The sequence below is a fragment of the Haliaeetus leucocephalus genome, unplaced genomic scaffold (assembly GCF_000737465.1).
Source record: "Haliaeetus leucocephalus isolate CR32 unplaced genomic scaffold, Haliaeetus_leucocephalus-4.0 Scaffold151, whole genome shotgun sequence".
In the NCBI taxonomy this organism is placed as follows: domain Eukaryota; kingdom Metazoa; phylum Chordata; class Aves; order Accipitriformes; family Accipitridae; genus Haliaeetus; species Haliaeetus leucocephalus.
In genome coordinates, this window is record NW_010972587.1 from 2661197 (window position 1) to 2684662 (window position 23466).

The window sequence follows — 23466 nt, forward strand, 5'->3', positions numbered from 1 at the left end:
GACACGGATCTCTCCGTCTGTGAAAAAGGAGCTGCAGTCCTTGTGTATGAGGTTTCCCGGTGGCTTGTTGTCTCCTAAGAAATAAGCAACAAAGCTCCATCTGCAGATCTGCCCGCGTTTGGCACAGCCCCAGTTATTCTCACACCTGCTTATAAATAGTTCTGCAACAGTGTTTTTTCAATACCTATGCATATGCTTGTAGCGTGACTGACTAACGAAAACGTTAGTGAAAACTGGAGTAAGTTAACATGGATAGGAAGATGCCGACTGCTAACTTGGCAACCATCTGACACTGTCATTGCGTAAACCTGCTGTAATATTGTAAACGTCTGCACAGGGACAGGTGCTCTGATTCAGAAGTTTACCAGCCGTTTACTGACAGTGGCGACTACTGGGAAGTAGATAAATCGGCGGCTGCTGTTAGCCTAGGAACAAGCGAGAAGCAAAGGTGCCTGGCTTCAGACTCCAATCCCGATTCCTGCCCTTTCAGTTACGGGTCCTCAGCGGCTGCCTTGCTGTTCGTTTTGTTACAGGGCTGGATAGCAGGGTGAATTGCAGTGCCACGTTTCTCTCTTGTGACCCGTGCCGTGGTTCACCCTCAGAACAAGCGGCGGTTCCTCTAGCGAGGTGCAGCCCTGTCAGGGGTGCAGGCAGCTGCCGAAATGGCCTCCAGCGCCTGTACCGCTTCCCTCGGCGGGAGCGTGGACAAGCCGCGCGCGACCCCTTCGCTCGGCAGCCTCCAACGACAGGCTGTCGCTTACAAAAACGCTGCTGCGAAGAAGCGTCAGCCTCTGCAAAAGGTTTTTGAAGGTGTTGGGAGCAGTCAGTCGGTCAGTCAGTCAGGCGCAGCGGTGCAGCTGGGTTGCAGGCAGGGCTCCTCCGGCCTTCCCCTCGTCCCCTGCAGCTGCAGCCTGCCACGCGCCGCTCCGCGCTCTGGAGCTCGCCAGCACAGTCCCGTTAAGTATCGTGTAGACACACGGCTCGCCAAGAAAAATACCGATATTTGATCTATCTAATTATTAAAAGTGTTCTTCATTTCGCTTTTTAATAACCAAGCTCTTGTGAGACGCCATATTGATACCAGTGCACTTGATCAGTCTTCAGGGCATAATCTTGATTAGGGTTTGGGCCACTGTCTTATACAATTATCAGTATAGAAAATAATCTTTTAGACAATTTCAAGTTAGTGGAGAGTGTTTAAAATCTCTTTCAGCTTTTCGGTATATAGACTTCATGTTTGGGCATACTAGCTTTCTTGCAGCAGCGTTAAACATGTTTTGACTGAAAACTCTGACCTTACCCCACTGACTCAGATCTTTACAGTGTATGTGTAGCCAGCCATGTGTAACCTTTGCGGAAATAAGATCAAAAGCTACAGGGTCAAAGACAGAATCATTTTTTCCCTTTACATAGTTCCTGTGCTGTAGCTCAGGGTTAGGTATTACATTAGTACAGTATGGTGTATGCTTCAGTGACTTGCTTTCTATCACAATTAAATTTTGTTACTCCGATGATGCATCACAAGAGAAGGTTACGTGGCAAAAAAAATTCTTCTTTTATCCCAGGTATTGTTAAAGGAGCATCAAAACATTCTTCGGCACTTGTGAGAAGCTGCCTTTTACCTTCTCAAGAGCAGTAGTTGGTTGAGGCGCTCAGCTTCTCCTCCTTGCTTGGGATAGCTTCACCAAAGCATTTCACTATCCTTTTTACAGTGGTTCTCTGCACTTTACTCAGGCAGAACAAAGGACAAGATAATCCCCTTAGCCTATTAAATGCTCCATCCCATCTGGTAGGTGATAATTGCATTGTAAGGGGATTAGCACAGTGGGATATGCTTATAGTGTAATGAAAGCTTCACTACAAGTGTGAAAGTCAGCTGAATGCATTCGAACAGTTTGGGACCTTATATTTGCACATTTTTGTAAATATCATAAACTACAAGTTTCATCTGGAGAAGGTGTGCAATGCCTTTACATGTATATAACAGATTATAAATTTGTTTTGAGACATCAGTACTCTAAATATTTGAAACCTTCTTGTAGGAGTAGTGGCATAGGCTTTTGTTTAGCTCAATGTTTTAGGGCAATTCTGTGATTATAGCTGTATTAAATGCATCCCAAGTGTTGACTTCACTTTTACTCAAAACTCCTGTGACTTTGAAATCATGGGTTAAGTTGTTACTAGTATAGGAGCACCCATATTATTAAATACTGCCTAGAAATCTTCATCAGTAAAGGTGAAATTTGAATAAGCCACACTGTGAGGAATATCAGAGTAATTTTGTGTCAGTAGGGATAAGAGGATTTCAAGCTGAAAGTAACTCTCCTTGCAGCCAACCAGAATAAATGTTTTGAAATTTCAGTTTCAAGCATGAGCCTAAGGTAGTGCAAAATGACTCTAAAAAAAAAAAAAAAAAAAAAAAAAAAAAGTTTTTTTTTAAGTTTACCTAATGCTGTCAGTAGTGAAGATATAGTAAATCTTAGGGCTCAGAGCATTTCATAAGCTAACTGTAACTTAGCATCCTTACCTTTCAAGATGTTAAAGATCCGTTTGAAGGTATGTTATGTAGCTCAGGGTTGATGACCATCCTGTTGGTTGCACTGTCTCCAGTCTGCCTGTATGGTACAAGAAACTGAGCAAGTTGCTTGGTGCTGACCAGTATGTGCTGTTTTGCTGGTTTGAACCTTAACCTGTTAGGTTAAAACAGGGCTTGGATAGCCCACACTGCACTGTGACAGTGTTTTGTAGTCACATAGGTTAGAAACTTCAGAGGTGTGTGTATTTTTACCTAAATAAGAGAGTCGGATGTATAAATATGCACTGCATGCAGTAGATGCTTTAGCAATGTTGTATCACCCTGCTGCAGGATTAAATTTTCTAATGAATTAAGGTTCTGTGACCAGATATGTGGTTGCTCTTTCTTTAGTTTCCAGTGCCTGACTTAGCAGCTCTGTCCGTGTGTGTGTGCCTGTGGGAGTAAGGGCAAAATAAGATCTAGCTGGTTTTTATGGGCTGTCTGCAGTAACTTTGCAAGTCTATGATGAGGTTGTTGAGTGTGGTTAAGCTCGACCTTCTCTTACTTAATAATGGCTCTGAGTATGCAGGGTCGAGTAGAAAGCTGCTTTTCCAAAGTTGTGGTGGTGAAAAATAGGAGTGATTTCACAGATTTTTTTTTTTTTTTTGTCCCCCTTTTTTATTTCTGTTATTTCTTTTAAGGTGGTTGTGCTCTAAATAACATTCCTTAATTTTCTTCTTTTAGATTGAAAGTGTTTACCTGAGGAGAGGAAAATTTAAGAAATTTGCTCTTTTGTTTTCTGGCATTCTATAATTTTAAATAAACCTGAGTGATTTGAGTCATGGGACTCAAAAAACCAACCAACAAAACAACACCCCTCCAAAACATGAAGCATGTCCCCTCTCCCCACCCCACTCCTTTCTGAAATATGAGTTTCTCTCCCCTGAAAATCCCACTTGAAAGAACCATTATGCTGGCAATATACAGAAAATATTTTTAAAGAGGAATTTTCAAGTGTGTAGAAACAGTTGTTTGTTTTTATTTTTAACAATCCTTACACGTATTTAAAATGTATACTAAGTATGTAGCAAGCCAAATCATATATGGAATATAATTGTTTTTCTTTTTATTTAGGTGACAAACAGCATGTTTGGTGCTTCAAGGAAGAAGTTTGTAGAGGGGGTTGATGGTGACTACCATGATGAGAACATGTACTACAGCCAATCATCGATGTTCCCACATCGGTCAGAAAAAGATGTAAGTTGAACAAGTTTATTTTCTTCCTCTTTCAATAGCGAGATAGTTTCAAGTATGTGAAATATATCTGAGGAAGGGCTTCATTTAGCTTTAAGCTGTGCATGACTGTGTTTTCAGTGGCAAGTGCTTTAATTTTAGTGAGTTTACATGTAGAAACTTCAGCCATATGCTTGCCAGGGTTTGTTTTTTTTTCTTCTGTCTTTAAGAATTGTGTTTGTAACTTAAATTGGGTTATTGATTATATCTTGTGTTTACATGTTGTGTCTACAGTGTTTTTGTTGTGGTTTTGCATTTTACGTCTTCAGTGGTTTTTAGTTTCTGAAAATGCCTCGTGCAGCTTGTTTGTCTGCTCCAGTATTCTAATTTAGGTATTTCTCCCATTTCTAATGAGAAAGTTACAAACCCAATCGTTCTTAAATTTTTTTTCTCTTGGTAATGCATTATTGTATGTTAGAACTGCATTGGCATTACTGAAGCTTTGCTTATTATTAAAATAAATAAATTAGCCAGTAAAGTATTTCACTTTTATATGGAGTGGCATGTAGAAATATATGGAAGACTGAAAGCATGACTTGAAGTCTGTGTCACCTGAAGGTCAGTAATACCATCTCATGACAGGCTTGCATTTAATATGGGTAATCAACGTGTAGGCTAGATTTTCTTTTTAATTAAAAACAAATAATAAAAAAATCCCTTCAGACTTTCAAGGTGTCATTGCTTCAAGTCTGCCTCCATGACCGTCCAGAAATACAGCTGTTTAATAGCAGATGTGAACATAGTCTTGATAGACCTTCACCTATGTAAACATAAACATTTCCTGTAGACTCTTAGTTAGATGAATTTTAATGCAGATTTTCAAAGAGAATGAGATAGGTTTAGGGTTGAAGGCTTTTTAAAACAAAATGAAACAAACAAACAAAAAGCTTAAATGCAGCTTTCCAATTCAGTTTTGTAAATTACTTTGAGAAATTTCAGGTGAGCCAGCAAAGGATTAAAATGTACTCCAGTGTAAAGAACATTAAATAGGCTGCTCTTTTCTGTTTATGTCTATTACATATGTGCATGTACCACAGATGCACACAGGCACAATGGAATATTTATAATGTTGGAACATGCTTTCCTTTCTGTGAGCACCAAGAGATGCAGCTAGCACTCACAAAACCAGTAGATGCTATTTCTCCAAAGTGATTTTTGGATATTAAATCCCCACTTTTAGATTTGATGCGCTGAGGGAGAAATCATTATGGTGTAGTAAGAAATGTAAAGTGAGATGATCATATACTATATGTATATACTGTACAGTGTACATAGTGAAAGCTGATGCTTGGCACGTTGTTGACACAATGAATGAGTGTTTTAGTTGCCTACTTTTTCTGTAGGCAATGTTGCAGAAGTGGATCTTAGAATGGGACTTCAAGAGAAGGAAGGTGGGTGTTCCAGGCACCAGGAGTGACAAATGAGAAATCGTGAAAGCTTGTGGGAGAAGTGGCCAAAATGGGGCATAGAAGCTGCTGTAGTTGGCAGAAGAGTGATGTCGTTCCTACAGGAAATGGAAAAGTGAATTTTGCAAAAGCTTTTTAAAGTTTTATTTCCAAAATCTTTTTGAGGGCTTTTTTTTTTCCCTGTAGCTTTCACTATTCACCATTACAACTTTCTGAGTTTATGCTTATGAAATCTTGAACTATTATATGCTATTGTAACATTTTTTAAAAAGTTGATCAAAATAAATATTTTAATATTTTAATATGGTGATATTGACATTGTCTGTACACCTGTGATCACTCATGTATAGCTAAATGTATATTCTGTATTACATGATCCTTTTGATACCTCATTTGGCTCACAGTAGATGAGAAAGGTTCAAAGAGTGGTTGTATTCTTTTTATTTTCCAACCAATTTTTCAGCTTTGAAAACCTTTTTCAATTGAAAATAACCATGTTTTCAAATAATCTTTCAACTGGAATTCTACTAAATATGTTGTTCTGTATGTGAGAACACAATAAATATATTGACTGTGTTGTTATTTGGATAACACTTAGTATTGACAGACAAAAATAAATTTGCTCAGAATTTTCTCTGAGTAAGCTAATAAAGACTAATGTTCAAAACCTGGATCCAGTTTTATGAACACCTGGGGGGAAAAATGTCCAGCATTCTATATCTTGAAACATTTTGAATCTTTCTGTCTTCATGTTTATGTTGAAATGGAGTAGGCAAATGTGGGGACAAAATAAAGGTAGACGAAACTTTGTGGAAAGGAGGAAATCACTTTTATATTCAGGAAAGCCAACTGGTAATAAAAAAAGATTAAAACATAGCATACACAATTTCTTTGTAAGCTTACTGAAAAACAGCAGTCTTTATACCTTTTTTTTATAGTAGAATTATCTAAACAAGGTGCAGTTTTACTGCAATTTAAATTCTTCCTCTTTTTTTTTTTTTTCATTTTCAGTTTCTTGTATATCTTTTACTGAGAGCAGGAAAAATGAATGTATTGCAGGTTTTAGCATCATGCATATATATGAATCCCGAGTCCTTCATTCATGCTTTGTTTATCCTCTAGAGTTCTTCAACCTGAAATAGGGTGGTGCTGAGGGAAGCCCTCTGTGAATGGCCTCCTTAAATACTGCCCTTTGCAAAGGGCTAGAGCTTGTTTAGTATTTACCCTCATACTGGACATGACTATGGGTTTTTTTCTGGTTTTTGCTTTGTTGAAGTGTTACTGATTCTGACCTTAAAAGTTGCTACTTTCCGAGGAATTGTTACTGTGCATGTGTATGTGTACTCCAAGCAGAGGAGTATACAGAATGGTGAAACCTTCCTAAAACTTAGAGTAGAGTAAGGACTATTACTGAAAGCATATTCTGTATAAACTTCGGAACCTATTTTTCACTTTAATTTTACAGTAGGGTTTCTGTACTTGTGAAGAGGCAGGTGGGGTACATTGATGACTTGCGCACAGTTTTTGACTGGGTTGGGAGCTTTTCAGCTTTCTACCTTGTTTTAACACCTAAGGTGGAGGGTTTAAATTTTTTCAAATTATATTAGGAAATAATTCTTCATTCACTAAGTGAAAAAAGAATTTAGAACCTATCTGAAAAAGATGTGAAAAAAATATTTTATGCCTTTAATAAACAATTTTTATAGCACTTACTGATGTGGTATTCTTGTGACTTGTTGCTTTAGCTAATTTGTATTTTAAAATAATTTCCTTTACACAAAGGTGAAGTGAACTAAGACTGCTTAAGTCCTGTCTTAAATTTTGAAGAGTTTTTACAAGTGGAAAGTAGCAACAGCAAATAGTTTAGGACATGTTATTTTTATTTCAGAACCTCAGTGTAGCTAAAACCTAAAAGCTTTCTTTTAACTTGCCTGTTGTTTTCTCAGTAGGGAATCAGTTCTAGACAGGCCGGACTGATACGGTAATTGAAATGGAAAAGTTGCATGTTACTCATGTGCACAAAGTGCTTCTAAAATCATATGGATGCTGTTTGGGTCTGTTGTTTTAGGCACAAAATTATGGTTCCTTAGATGAGATTAGGTCTTACTTAAGCCATCTAATGCTTTCATTTTACTAAATGAGCGGCTTTGCCTTGAGTCATCACAAACCTTGCTATGCTAAGTAGGGAAGTGGAACAGAGTATATCCATGAATGCTCTGTCTATGAATTCTGCTGCACTTCGGGTCAGTGCATGATAACCAAGTCAATAATCTTTTGGCAAAGAAATTGGGCGTTTTATAGAACTTGCAGAAAATGGAACAGTTTAAGAAAATAGTTTAAGATTTCTCTTGAAACAAGTGTGGTCCTGTAACTTAAATTGACAACGAGATGCACAGTGTGCCCATAAAATAATCGCAGAACCTATTTGTGGCCAATTTCACCAACTTAATTAAGCTGTCTTTGCACTCAGCAAAATAGTTTTGAGGACAAGGTACATGTATTTTTATTTAGGTAGAGTGACAGTGGTAGAAATTGGTAACTCAAAGCCTTCATATACTTTTGAATCTACTGTCTTCAAATGAGGAGAAAAAAAATGACAATGAGATTTGAGAGAAGATGGGACCCATTCAGTCTGAACTTCTTTGATTTCTCATATATAAGAATGTAAGTAGTGCTCCACAAAGTTTGACCAGTGTAGACCAACCCCCTGAAGATGCCTATGTGACAATGTAGGATCAGGGCATCTTCTGTTGTTCTGAACTGCAGTCATAAATCTGACAGTAGACAGACATGCCTTTTAATGAAGATCTGCCCAAATAATGAGGAAGGTTAGGAGAAATTTTTCAGTGAGTGCTTTTTCTGTTTCTTGGCCCAGTGCTTTGCTGTTCATTTTCTCTCCCAGTTGCTCAACAGATGATAAAATGCTTACAGCAACATAGTAATAATTCTCTGATTTGCACTTCTAATGGGTTAGTTTGCTGAGCTTATTCTCCTCTCTGAAAAATCTTAACGTTTTAACTCATTCTGGACTTTCTTAGTTGAGACCTGACGTTCTTTCAAAATGTGGCTTCTTATGAAGTCAAATATATTTTAACAATTAGAGCAAGTGAGATCTAGCCTGCAGATTAGATTTGGCTCATTGCAACTATTTATCTAGCTCCCTGGCACTACCTTCCCTGAAGTAGGTCTTCATGTTTGGATATTGAGCTTAGCGAAAAGCGTTATTGATTCTGGGAGCCTGCTTTCCAGAGGTTTCTTCCATCCTGATGTAATAGAAGCATTTCTGTGATGGATCAAATTCAGGTGTTCCTCTGTCGTGAGACAGTTACATGAAGGCAGGTGTCATTGGGTTTGTCTGGTAATGGACGTGATGGTGGTGATACAACGAAGGGGTTGTCAGAAGCTGTTATCAAAGCCTTTTACTGCGAACTTCCATCAAAGTAATTTATGGAACCTTTACCTAACTGTTACTGTGTTTGAAAATGTATGGCCTTATAAAGAAGTGGTACTTTTACAAGAGAGAAGACCCTGAAACAAGGCTTAGCTTACCATGGAGATACAGATCCAGAATCTTGCTAAGGTTGGGAAACTACATGTGGAAGGGTTTAATCAGTCTTCTGGAGACAGCTTTGGCTTTAAGAGTTGCTGAACACCACGTTGTTCCAGCTGGATTGTTGACTTTCTAATGCTATTTTTTAGGATTCTAAGGAAACCTGTGGTATCTTGTTTCCCAAGGCATCTTTCTTGGCATTTGCCTTAGTCATTGCACGAGAGCTTGTTAGCTTAGTCATAATTTAACTTAAGATGCTGCACATGGAGTTGTAAGTATTTAAGAATTCCCATTGAACTCTCTTGTGTCAGGAGCAGTCGCAGCATTCATGCTAATGCTGGCTGATTGAATAGAGCTGTTTTACATTAATGGAACTTGTAGTCTGAATAGTTTTGATCCATTTGTGGAGAAAAAAAAAAAGTAAAGCTTATTTGGGGAAGAAAATAGATTAATGTCTTTAATTATAAATGGCAAATGAGTATTTTCATATGCATTACTTTGCATGTAAACATACTTGTAGATTTGACTGAACAGTGGGTTGGTTTGCTCTGCTTGCTTTGTGAAACACATGGCTTAAGCTTTTTTCTTTGAAGTGTGAGTTGCAAAGCAACAGAGTTGCTTTTTACCTTCCCAGAGAGTGATTAAACATTCTTTGCATCTTTTAGTGAGTACATAATATGGTTTTTTAAAAAACAAACTTGTAAGTGAATGAAAATTGCAGTGCCATTACTGAAAACAGTTGGAAGGACTTGCAGGGGATGAGATTAGAATCAAATTGTGTTTTAGTGAGTATACCCTTTCAGAGCCTATTGTCATTCTACCTATAGCTTGTGTTTTCATAATAAAGTTACACAGTATGAAGAAAGAACAAAAAGTTTAGAATGCAAAATGGAGCCTTGTACTGTGTCACCTACAAGTTTGTACCTGGATGGGTTTATCAAATAAAGCAATACATGATAAACTAATTCTACTTAGAGAGGAAAATGGGGTTTTATCCTCTGTCACAGAGTTTGCAAAAAGTATGTATCTAAATTGAAGTTATTTCACATGACTTACTTCACAATTTGAAATTATATCATAAAGAAATTAATTTCACTATTGATGACTGTAGTATATAATTTTCACCATGATTGAGTTTGTATTTAGATTTTTTTATAGAAGAACTAAAGGACTCTGGTAGGTGTTGTTTCTGTGCTTCATCTAAAAGCTGTATTTTACTGCATCTCCACTTAAATCAACAGTATATAATAGTTTTTGTATGTCAGCTTTAGCATTTGAAGTGGTTCCTTGGACCAGATTAATTCCATGCATAAAATCATCTGCCTTTCTAGAGGGGGAGGTTATGGTTTCTTACACAATAATTCAGTTCACTGAACATACTGTATTGTAATATTGGTGGTTTACATGCACACTGTCTGGGTGGTTGGGGTTTTGTTTGCTAGTTTGTTTTTTAGTTTTTCATATGCAACTGGTTATTTAATTGAAATGAAATATTTGCTTTGTTGTCCCAGTTCTTAATCGCTTATGGCATTTTTTGTAGCAGCTTTCAATGAGTTTTCAGTAATCTTTTGGCTCATTAATATACTGTACCATCAAACTGAATGTCTCTGCACAGGGAGAATTTTTTTTTTTAGAGTTCTGCTTTAACAGCCATGTTAATCTCATTTAATAATGTCATTGTCATTTAAAGGCAACATCTTGCCTTTAAGATCTTGAGATACTGCTGCCAACAACAGTGAGGTCCTACCTCCTTGTGCTTCCCAAGTGCCACTGGAAGCAGAAAACCAAAACTGTAAATGGTGAAATCTGAAAGATCGAATAAAATTTCATTGATTTTTCACTATTGTATTTGATTTTATATTTCACAAATAATTTATACCAGTAACAATTCTTTGCTTGCAAATAATACCCTGCAAATATACAGCTTTCAGAATTTCTTCATTGATCTCTGATTTTTGAGATTTGGAAGTATTTTGTTGTAACGTGTGAATTTTGTGAACGCTGTATTAAAAAGCATTATGTAATCTAGAGGAGGACTAATAATAATACTAAATATTAAACTGGTATAGAAAAGTCTTTTTTTAATCTCTTATTTGTTGGTTTGATTTATTAGGTTTGATTTTTTTTTTTTTTTTTTTTTTGTCACTATAACACTCTCTCCTTTTGAGGCTGTGGGTCAGCTGTTTTATTATTAAATAGTGCAGCACAGATGGCAGATACCAGAAATAAAGTAGTGCAAATACAAAATAATGCTGATGTTTGCACCTGTGCGAAACCTGTCGTTTATCAGGCCAGATATTACTCACAGACTTACTTGCTTATTCTAACATGTTTTGCTTTTAGGAATTGACTTTGTAGCGCTGGAGTGATGTATTTTAACTTCAGCTTGCGTTGTGTTTCGGAAAGTAGCTTTAGGCTATAACTGCATAATGCAGCAGCCTTTGCAGAAGTGTGGCTTTCTGAGTTTTCTTGGTGCCGCCGTGCCGAGGTGCGCTACCGCGGCAGTTACGGTGATGGGCAGCCGTCCCCGCGGTAAATTGGGGGTTTGCTTGGAAGAGGTAGGATGCTGCGGTGCTGGTGGGGGAGGGGGGAACCCCATCAGCCTCCTCCCACCACCTCCCTCTGCTTTCAGGGGGGCTGCAGCCTCTGTTCACCAGCCTCCCGAGAGGTTTGTAAAATGCAGAGGGTTTTTTTCCACAATTCTGGCAAATTTAAGCAATTGCTGGTGCTGTTTTTCGAGATTGTTGACGCTCTTAAATGAACTTAACTGCAGTAAACTCAGCAAGACTTGACAAAAGCGGTTACAGTAAAATCTTCTTCATCACTAGGAGTAGGAAATTGCCTGATAGCACATTAGGGCTTACTGATTTTTGGTGTGGACCAGTCCAGAAAAACTGGGCCATCTGCTTACATCATCAGTTGGTTTGAGTTTAGATGCAGAATCTTCCGAGATCAGAACTGCGCTGTGACTGTTTGAGACTTGCGAGTAAAATGATGTTCACATCTTAGTTGACTGTCATCAACTCGGTCCTTCAGCCTGCCAGTACAGACTGTTGGTCCTTCTGTGTGCCAGCAGCATAAAGCGCACCCTTCGTGTTACACAAGGTCTTGTTTGCTCCGTTGTCTCCTTGCCCTGTGGGAAATGCAAGTCTGAGGCCTCCTCTGTCTCCTAACATGTCCAGGGAAAGCCAATTGAAACAATCTGTCTAGTTCAGTCATGCTCGGTTGGAATAGAAGCAAAAATCCTGTGCTATTTCACAACTGGGTTTTGTAGCTGTTAACCATTGGCAAATTGATTTAAACCTAAATGCCAAAGTTTGACGAGTGGAGGGGTTTTTTCTACACATGAAGCAAAAGCGATAGGTGTCAGAAAATTGCTCAACGATTTCCTTGATTACTAGTCACTTGTTTAAAGAAGTTGTTACTGTATACACAACTGCTAGAGTATGCTGTTCATTGACGTGATCGCAGTATTTTGGTACGTTTTGTTTTTCAAAGGTTGTTACAGGTATAATTCTGAGCATTTTTTTCCTAAAATACTGACATAATAGGGTAAAGCTTAAAAGGTCTTACCAACTGGAAGAGGCTTTAGTCACCTTAAGGGTTAGGCTGCTTTAGTTTTTATTAAGGTTATCATGATCTTTGGCTGTTGCAGACTAAAAGAAATTCAAGAGTTACTTCTAGCCACTGTTGCAAGTACACTCTTGGAGAGTTGTTATATTTTGTGTGTCATGTGGCTAGTAGTCTGGTCAGATAATACAATGATTGCAGAATGCCAGAATGAATGTTTTAAATACTACCAATAGTGTTCATCTTGAATCTTCATTATCTTTGGTAGACCAAGTTTGAGTGGCCTATAATAATGACTTAGAGGTTGTGAATGCATATAAATGTCTGAGTAGCACAGGCTAAGGTTTTGGCTAATTTAGTTGTTTTGTTGTTGACCTAAATTATGTGGAAATAATAGAAAAAGAAGGCAAAATTTTAAACTGGACCTTACTTAGCTATGACAGAAAAAAGCATTCAATACTGGGGAGGGGTTTTGGGGGATATTACAAAATAAACTGTTCCTTTTCTGTGAGATTTGAGAAATGCTGCATTTAATCAGCCTGGAACAGATCCACAGAAATTTTTATTTATTTCTTCTTGAGGCTTGTTATCTTTGATGTTCTAAGTATGTTATGACTTTAAGACTAGTTATTAGACTTATTGAATTTAATACTTGGCCTTTATTATGGTTTTCTATAAAGGTTTCTCTACAAGTCATTTTGCAATTAACTTTTCACGTAAAAGCAAATGGCACAATACATGTGACCTACTTTGCAATGTTTCAAAAGAAAATCCAATTTCTAATAAGCAGTGTTCATTAAGTATTATTTGCCATTCCTTTTCTTTTAACTGAATTTAAAAAATCAAGTAGTACTCAGTGTAGAAGAGGTACGATTCTTTTTCCTCTCTTTCAAGTAATCTAGTACCTCTTAGGGCTGTGATTTTTTTCAAATAGTTTTTTTGTATCTAAGTTAACATTATAAATAAAAGGGTTTTATGCTGAGCTTTGTACCATCATCTGCTAATTATATCACATGCCATCACAGCAATTTTTGAATGCCCTCAGTAGCTGTTCTTACAGGATCTTGGTTTTGGCTTAACTGTTTTGCTTACCTGTCCTAAAGCTAGTAGTACTTTTTGACTGCTGTTTCTATCTCAATATCTGGTTGGTTTGGGATATTTTTTTCTTTGCTTGTGTGCCCTTGTCATTGTCTCTGAAGGTATCTCATAACCTTTTTCTCTCATTTTTTTACTGTGGAATTACAATTTGCCACACCTTGCAACATGTTCTTGGATTTTCCAACTTCTCCAAGTTGAATGTTTTTTTTTTACCTCAACATTTTACTTTGACTTTCTGTTCTTAAAATCGCTGTATGAGCTTGTTTTATCAGTGTTTAACAAACATCAGTTTGTTAGTTTGGGTGGGGAGTGTGCTTTTGAAGTCTGTCTCCCAGGTATCCCCACTTCAGCATGCCTTGGTTCGCATTGCAGAGCAGTCTTGGTGTGAGTGAATTTGATTCCTTCTGGATCAAAATAGCCTGGAAGAGATGCTCCAGCAGTGCACCAAACGTGTTCTAGTCACTCACAGGCAACCAGTCCATGGCATCAGGTGTTATAGTCGCGGCTAACTAACTCCAGCTAGAAATGCATACAGTGTGTACGTTAGGCCCTCAGGATCAACTTTCTTGTTTCACAAATGCACTGCGCTCTGGCTGCATTGCTTGCTGATGCAGCTGTGGCCTGTGAACTTTGCTGTATGAGCGCTGAGCTGAAGCCACTAGTAGTTATTTAAAGTGTTCTTTTTGTTCACAGCCAGTTCTTCACTAAGAAAGGAGACCTTTGGTCCAGTGTGGCCCAAACTTTAGTTATATTTTTTTCTGCAGGAGGTTTTTGTCTTAGTATTTCAAACCTTTTCGTGTATGCAAGTGTGAATGTTTATTGCTGTAGTTGCTTACTATCAAATATGTGCACCTTGCTCAAAGTATGTGTGAGTACATAATATTTTGGGGTGATATTTTTGATACGTTTTGTGATGGTCTACAGTAATTGCCTGCTATAATTTTTCTTCTCATGCCTTCTGTATGTATTCAAAAAATCATAAATACTTTGTGATTTACAGACATGAATGCTACTTTTGATATTTAGTGTCTACTCTGCATATCTTCTTTCTCATTTCTACCATCTAGATTTGGCCCCAGTATAGACAACTAGCAGATTCAGTTTATAAGGTTTGTTTGAGTTTTGTCTAGATTAAGTCAACAAAGCAATTTATCACAGTAGAAGCTATTTTGTTTTGAATTCTTTACTCTCAAGTTGAGAAAGCATGAAATCCCCTTATGTGTAAGAATCCAGACATTCCTTTCCTTGAAACCATCCTAAAATTCAATCCAAGTCCAGACTACTGCACTAAACAAGCAGATATTTGCCAATGGGTTGGTAAGTATGAGTAGAATATTCTGTTGTGAGCTGGATGGATTAGGTCAACTAATACCTCTTCTTGTTCCAAGGGCCAATCAGCTATACCTAATGTTGATGAACATCTAATCTGTTCTTAAAAACATCTAGGGATGGATGCTCCAGTGCTTAACTGTCCTTAAGATTGCAAAGGGCTTTTTTTTTTCCCCAATATTTAGCCTAAATCTCCTGTTTCTCAAATTCATTAATACTTTCCATTTCTGCAGCAGCATGGAGAGGTAGTTTATTCTTTTCCTCTTAGAGCAATGACTGGAAGCCTGGTGTCATGTCCCTACCTTAGTTGCCTTTTTGGAATATACAAATCCAAATCTCAGTCTTTCTTCATAGATCATGATTTTTTTTGTTTAGATCTCACTCTTCCCAAGAGTCTCTTTAGTTCATCACATTTCTTGTGTGATGTCTGAAAGTTGACAAAGAAGGTTTTAATGGAAGTATTTGGTAGTACGTGATATCTCTAAAGTAGGCATAATAGAGCAGGAGAGATTATTTCTGACATTTCTACATCTTACCTATTCATATGGTGTATACAAGTGTGCAGCTAGTGCTTAGGGCAGTGCATTATAATTTTAACATTGGAATCTTACCTGAAGTTCATCTCTTTCTATATACCTGCTGCTACCTAGTCACTCATTTCTGACCTTTTACTATTGTAACTGATAATATGAAACTGCACTTGCTGTTATTACATTGAACCAGGGATTGATCTGCTTGTATGATGCATGTTTGGGGGGGGGGGGGGGGACCCTATATCTGATTTAAATAACAGGGTATTCCTTCTTCTGTAAAGGTGGGTTTTTTAGCTACAAGGATAGAAAAACTGAAAGCTTTTAGAGCTTCTTCCTCTATGCTATTTGTCGCAAGTAAAAGTCTGGTTGTATACATGTAAAGTCATACATTTTTATTGACATGTAATATACTTTTACAGTTGTTACTGTGCAGGTATTTTGGGGAGTCTCTAAAACTTTTGAGGACTTAAAAGGAGTTTTCAGTTGCTGTTTGACTTTCTTGGCAAAACAATACAGTGTTGTAAACTTTTAGAGCCAGATAGCACAGTATCTTGGTGTCTTTAATAACGTTTTATTCTTACATTTTAGATGCTGGCATCACCATCAACATCAGGTCAGCTGTCTCAGTTTGGGGCAAGTTTATACGGGCAACAAAGTAAGAATTCTTTTTATTGATGATATGTTTATTTTATGCTAAATATGTTCTAGTTTCACGCTCTTTGGATAAAGAACATGCATATGGCTTTGTTTTCTGGTGATTGTAAAAAAGACAGCATGTCTCCTTATTTGTGTGTTTGCGTTTTTTTTTAAGATACATTTGTGCTTTGCTTAGTGTGCATTTTTGCAGTGTTTAGTATGCAAAGTGTCATATGTTGACACTGTATAGCTGTTAAAAATCCAAATATAATCATCCTATAAGGAATGTCTGTGATTTAACTGTGACTCTCTGAAGGAAAATCTAAGGAAAGTGAGCTGGGCCAAAATGAGCCTAGCTCAGAAAAATATGTAAGGAATAGAAGGAAATTATACCTTAAATTGTAACTGTTATTTCATGCTCTACAGGAGCAATTGAATCTTGTGTACATGCTTGGCAACTCGCATTTGGCAAAGAACTATACCAGTAAGATTATTGCCTTCTGCACCACTGTTTGGGTTTTTTGTCCTCATACCTTGAAGATTTTTCTTCTGTACCTGCCATTCTTGTGTATACTGTTGCAATAGAAGACCTATGGGAGCAACAGTCACAGTATGTAGCGCTAGCCACCTAACTTAAGGGCCAGCGTTGAGAACTGAACCTCCTTGTAGCTGAGAGGTGCATCCAGAAAGTGACTCAGAATATCTTAAGTTAGATACAGTTACACAAGTAAAACAGGTTTGTGAACATCTCTCTTTTATCACTATATGCTTTTGAATGCTTGCAGCTTTCTTGCCAAGTGCATCTGACTTGGATTCTAAGAAAAAGTGTCTTCGGAGTACTTTAGAGAGTCTGGAGTTTTTTATCTGGACAAACTAAGAGCTTTGTCTGCTAGATGCATGGCCTTTACAGCTTCTTTCGGCTTTCTTCAAATAGTTTAAAAAATAAAGCGGTTTTGGTTTTGGTGGGGTTTTTTTGGTTTTTTTTGTTTGTTTGTTTGGGTTTTTTTTACTATCTCAGTGGCTATTGATGAGTGACCATGTAATATAAACTGACATTTGATTATGCTACTGAGATTTATATGAGCAGTTTCTGGCCAGTCTGAGAGTCGTGTTTGGCTCTTGACTTTTTGGGTCCTGAATCTGGCACTATTGAACCTTTCAGATGTAACTGTGTAAAGATACTGAAGTAGTTTATTCAGTCTGTTTATCACAGTTATTTGTTGTTTATTTTTAAGGTTAACTTTTTTTCCTCAACTTTGTTGTTCATTCAGTTGGTTGTGGTGCCTAGGACATAATCTCTCTAACATGGAGACATGCATGGCTAAAAACTAGAAAGTAAATATTATCGGGGTTCAGTTTCTACCAAATATTGAGGAAAAAGGGGGAAGAAACTTCTGTGTTGAAGTCAATGCTTATGATTAAAATACTTCTAGGAAAAACAAAGCTGATAATCCCTATGTGCTTTTAGATTGGTAGCTGTCATTAAGCAAGACGTCACGCTATAGTTAATATAACTTAACTATTGGGCAGGAAATCGGCCACTTCATTGATCAGCCTCCAATACAGCCCATGCAGATCTCTTGTCTCAGTTAAAAAAGTGGAAAAAGGAAGCATAAGAAAAGAGTTTGGGTTTGTTTGGGTTTTTTTTCCCCTTATGGTTAATATTTCAACTGCCTCTCCTTGCCAGCCACAGGAGTATGGTTCTACTTCACTGTAACAGCCCTACTCATTAAAAATTCTAGTTTAAAGAAAGCCAACAACAAGAAATAACCATCAGTGTAAAACTGGCTTTGCTGAAACAAATGTTTGCACAAAATTAACCTGAATATCGTAATCATGTTTTTCAGTGTACTGTATCTAGTTTGGAAGTGTATGTATTTTTTTCTTTACCTTTTTTTTTTTTTAAATTCCACATAATTGTTAATCAGCGTGAAATATTATTTATAATATATATTTATGCTCATTGAAATTATTCTGATGCAGCAAATTGCCAAAATATTTACAGTGAACACCTTGATATAATTAGCATTTAATGAAGTCTTAGGAGGCTTGTTATAGCAAGTCACGCTACCTCTTAATCTGAATGTATAGATCTGAAGTGTTATCAAAACTGTTATTGCAAACTTGGATTGCAAATTGTAGGGTAAGACACAGACAGAAAGCAGTTCTTAAAGTGAGAGCGCTAAATGACTGGGAGGTTTCTTCAGACCTTGTCCATTGTAATAACCTGAGCGTATGCTATGTCCGTTCTTTGCATTCTTAGTATTTAATCACGCTATACACTGGCATATTCAGCTCTTCTGCAGGGATAATCCACCATGGGAGAGTGTTGATTCATCATAATTTTTCGTTTGTTTGGTCTGCAAGATAAGGTTTTAAGTTCTGTGAGTCTACCTCAGCAGCCTTATGCCAAAGCAGTAGGGACCGTTACTTATAGCTATCACATTTTATATGCTAAGTTTGTTTCTATTGATGTGTTGCACTAAATGACTTTTTCTTGTCTTTGAACGTCATTCCGAAACTTCATAAGCACAGAAAAGTGATGTGAGAATGATGAGAAACTTCATAAAGTTTTTGGACATTTTGAGACAGGGCAGCAACTGGTTATCTTTTGCTGTTCTGAGTTAAAGTAATTTTGTTCTTTACTTCACTGAAGTGCTTACTTTATTCTGTCACACCCAATTGTTTGCATAGAAAATACCTTTGATCACAATGTTAAAAATCTTCTGTATATTTTTACATGCTAATAGAGGGCAGTTAAAATTCTGCTTGCTTGCTTTTCCCAAAAGATGGAACTTGACTTGATCGTGGCCACTGAAGTTCTGTTATCAAAAAGAAGCAACTTAAACTTTACAGAGAACTGGCCTAAAATGTTGCTTTTGTTGTCCTAAAAGCAATGTTATTGTTAACTAAATATTCATAACTTTCTTTTTTTTCATTAAAGGTTTGCTTAATTTTTAGCAAGACAGATCACTGTTCTAAATACTCGCCAAACATATACCAGTTGGTTCAGAAGTAATGAATGTGTTTCTTGAGTGCAGTTACTAATTTTCTCAAAATGCTGCCTTTTTTGAGATAATTTGTAGATTTTCATGTCCTCATCAAAAACCTCAAAACTGAACCGTTTCTCTACAGTATGCATCTCAAAGGAAACAAAATTTTGTTAGTGACTCAAATACAGAAATTCCTTAAAGAGCCTTTCTAAAGTTTAACAGAAATGGGGCTAAATTTAAGATAATTGGGCTTCTACTGTGCAAAGAAGGACTTAGTTTTTACACTGCACTTTCCTTCAGTCTTTACACTTTTTTGTAGGTTGTCAGCATAAATTGTTTCCATCTACACCTGATGGAGAAGACTTTGTTCCTGATTGCTCTATGTCTCCACCCCTCTGAATTTTTTTTCAATAGGTGCACTAGGCCTTCCAATGAGGGGAATGAGCAACAATACCCCTCAGTTAAATCGCAGCTTATCACAAGGCACTCAGTTACCGAGCCACGTAACGCCAACAACAGGGGTACCAACAATGTCACTTCACACGCCTCCATCTCCGAGCAGGTATTTATTGATAGCCAATATTTCTGCGATTGTGTCGTTCTGCAGAGCTCTTGTTAAATGTTCTGCATATTTTGCCTCAACTACTTTACAGTCTGATTAATTAAAATAAGAAGAAAAGTAGTTTCTATTGACCACTGCCTGTGTTAGGGAAATAATACTGTAGAACAGTAAGGACTTACTGTAAGACAGTATTTGATTTTTGTATGTAAAGGACAAATTGCTGGCAAATTCTGCTTCAGAATGTAAGAGATTGTTTTTTGATTGTTCTGGTAAATGTACGGTTAAAATTTTTGTATGCATGTCATACACTGTATAAGAATATTAAGGTAGCAGGTCTGAAGTGCTTGTTAACTAAAGAGCTGTGACACCTTCTCAAATGCATAATACTTAAGTATTTATCTAAACCTGACCAAGGACTTGATTAGTATGTAATGGGTCATCTGGTATTTCTGAAGAAACCCAAAACTACATTAATTATAGAGAGTAATCCAAACATGCTGTGTTGACGCTAAGCACAAATTAAGTTGCAACAGCTCAGAGTCCGTCCTACATTAGTAATCTAAATGAGTAACCAAATACTATTGTACAGATTCATCTCTGTGGATGGTTTTTCTCTTTCAGGGGGATATTGCCTATGAATCCTAGGAATATGATGAACCACTCCCAGGTTGGTCAGGGCATTGGAATTCCCAGCAGGACAAACAGCATGAGCAGTTCAGGGTTAGGCAGCCCCAACAGAAGCTCTCCAAGCATAATATGTATGCCAAAGCAGCAACCCTCTCGACAACCTTTTACTGTGAACAGGTAAGGCTGTTTAGTTGGACCATCCCTGTACAGCCATGGAGATGCTTAAATGCCGCTCTGGAAATCTAATTTTTATCCTTTAGAATAAAGCTCAAAAGCCGCTTCATGCATTCTCATCTCCTGGCAATAAACTTTGAAGCTGCTTTTAATAGTCACGCAAGCTTTTTGAGGCCTTAAGCTAAATTCTGTTTTTGACTATTGAATTTCTACTGCTGCTTCTTTAAAATATGTGATGTTTCTCATGTGTTCACAAGTTTGTTTTTGAAACATATCTTGACTTTTGGGTATATGCATCCATTTTAAGACTATTCATCTATGGGTGTTTGGGAAGAAGTAAGGCAAGATTTAAAAACACAATAGTTATTCTGGAAGAATAGTTAACTGATGCAGACACAGTAGGGACTTAGTATTTTCTTCTTTAAATTCAGGAATAATACAGAGAACAGTAGTTTGCTATTCATTTAAGGATTTGGTGCTCATTTGGATGCCAAAAGCTTCTCAATCACTTCTGCTCTTTTTCTAACACTGGGCAAGATTCTAATATCATAAATCATTAGGCTTTAACTGTGGTTTGGTGCTGTGTTTATGCTCAGTTCATGCTGATAAACTTGTAGTAAAAAGTGTGTTTGATTCTAATTATTTAATGTGTGTAGTCACAGCTTCACACAGCTGACTGCTTTCCAGGCTTCATTCCATGACCTCACTGTCTCTGTGCTCCCAGTTTCATCCTTTTTTCCCTTCAGGACCTTCGTTAGGGAACTGAGTCTTAGACGGGGCACAAACAAGCTCATGGCAGTCAGGTGCCACCTCTAACCTGACTTAGTATTTTACAAAATGGATAAAGGAAGGCGAAAACTAATGTCACGGTCATCTGAAAACTGGGCAGGCTATTTGGTTCTGTAGTTTCGCACTCATAGAGGCATAAAAATGCTTTTCTCAGTCACAGCAATAGAGACTTGGTAGTAGCGATTTATGTTCTTGGAGTGTGAGAAGACTTTGTATCTTGCCCCTGATTACATAGAATTTGTCTTTTCTCTCCTGTGATGTATGGTGGCATGTAAAGGCGATGATAATTTTAAAAGATAATTTTAGATTTTAAAGTATTTTTGAAACTTGAGCATCATAAAAGGTTGAAATAGTAATATACTTAAAAACTGTACATGCAGAGGACAATGATTTTTGGAGATTGATGTATGTATAGCAAGTACGTGTTTAAATATCGCTCAGCTGTAGGGTAGATAATTAAATCCCTGTCTGCAGGAGCATTTGAATTAAAATCCTCATCTTTCACTGTTTGCATTGTATATCTCATTTTCAAGAAGCTACAATTTTTACAAGTTGAGAAGGAAATACCACTGTAACAATGACAGGTTCTTATTCCATAGTTTATTAGTCTACGGAAGTATAGTAGTGGTACATATCCAATTGTTAATTGATATATTTAACAAAATTTTGAATTTATACTTGGAAAAAGAAATTTATGGTGTTTCCTTGACAGGTGCATGAGTTCTGTGACTTCCAAGAAGTGTTTTCTGAATGGTTGCCTTAGTTGGAGGAATGAAAGTTTTTAGGTTTTTGAACCTAAAAACTACTTCACTTTCGCTTTCTTAGTTACATTGGTAAAACAGGTTACAAACAATTGTAGAGAAGTATGCATTTTGTGGCCTAATCCCTTTCCTATCCCTGAAATTCCTAACATGGTTATTTCTAATTACTTTAAAAGCAAACATAAAAACCCTTGCATGAGAAATACTGTCTGTCACCAGGCTAGATTATATGCCCTCAAGACCAAGTTGTCTCCTGTTGGTGCTCTCACCAGGTCTAGAATTCACAGATGATACCAGGAATGTGTTTCTTCAGATGTGTGAGGTGTCAAAGATCTGGATGCCTTTCAGATACACTACCTTGGGGAAGCAAAGCAGGACAGGACCGGCCTTGGCTAACTATTCCCTTTCTTGATGTCTCAATCCAAAATGAAGCATTTAGGGCTATTTCAAATTGGAATGAAATGCTTCAGAATTGTAACTGTGGAAAAAGTCCACGTAGGTAAAATTTCCACTAGGAAGACGTTTGATGTTTTTATTTACGGAAACTTCTAAAACATCAGCTTCCATCCTGTTACAGGGGAAAAATGAATGTTGTGATTTCCCACAGGGCAAAAATTCAGAATTTCACTCAGCTGGGGCCTACCTTTGGGCTTCTCAACATCTCCAGCTTGCACAGAATGAAGCGGATTGTTTGTGAGGGTGTCTTTCCGACCACAGTAGTTCTATATGATATTTAGATGTCTTCAAGCATTTTTGCCTGACTGTATGAAACTTTAATTTAGCTGGTGTCCTTGTGTGGCAGAGACCGTCCCTGGGCTCGTACTAGTGCCGTACGTACATGGTGATGATTGCACACCATAACTGTTCAGCTTATAACCGAGTCATGATCAACTTGATCACTTCCATGATCCAGCTTCCCACCTGCAAATGAACGGATTGCAGTCTGATTTTTCACTATTGCATTTACTGCTGCTTCATTTTTCAATATGAAATTACTAACGATCGTGTTTGTCATAACTTGTTGGTTGACAGGTGTCTTAAGACATAGCAGCTATTAAAAACTGAAGTTATTTTGAAGTCATTCCAGTTGTCTTGATTGAACAGTGCCTGCTGCTGCTGCTCAGAGTTTTCAGAAGTATAAAGGAAAATAATTAAAAACTGAGTTTAGGCTAACGTGGATTGCTTAAGCTTAAAATAATTTAAGTGTCTTAGGTTTTTTTTCCCCTTAATGCCTTCCACTGGAAGTTACAAAGTATGTATACCCTTTTGTCTGACTTCCTGGATTTTTTTCACAGTATGTCTGGATTTGGGATGAACAGAAATCAGGCATTTGGAATGAATAACTCCTTATCAAGTAACATTTTTAATGGAACAGGTGAGTTTACTATGATTAATGGTGATCTTGAAGTACAGTAGAGAGATTTTTTTGACTAAGTAAATCTAACTGAAAATACTTTGTTCTGTTGGAGTGCAACTTTGTTATGATTTTAAGTTGTTCCATAGAAACACTGCTCCAGGAGCGGTGCTATGAAACCGTTACTACTTCATAACAGTGGATTTTAATACTTTTGAAGACAAAGTGAAAGTGTTCTGTAGAATGCTCACTGTACATCACATGACTATAGATTAT

General features: G+C 37.2%; 1 protein-coding gene across 4 annotated transcripts in view; it reads left to right on the forward strand.

Moving 5' to 3' along the window:
• Positions 1-23466, forward strand: part of CNOT2 (CCR4-NOT transcription complex, subunit 2) — a 60048-nt gene that overhangs the window by 17087 nt on the left and 19495 nt on the right. For all 4 annotated transcript variants that reach the window (XM_010561772.1, XM_010561774.1, XM_010561775.1 and 1 more), the window contains exons 2-6: positions 3650-3772; positions 15883-15949; positions 19338-19485; positions 20107-20289; positions 23132-23211. In XM_010561772.1, coding sequence (XP_010560074.1) covers positions 3662-3772; positions 15883-15949; positions 19338-19485; positions 20107-20289; positions 23132-23211 — 589 coding nt within the window. In that variant the 5' untranslated portion in view covers positions 3650-3661. The remainder of the gene's footprint in view (positions 1-3649; positions 3773-15882; positions 15950-19337; positions 19486-20106; positions 20290-23131; positions 23212-23466) is intronic.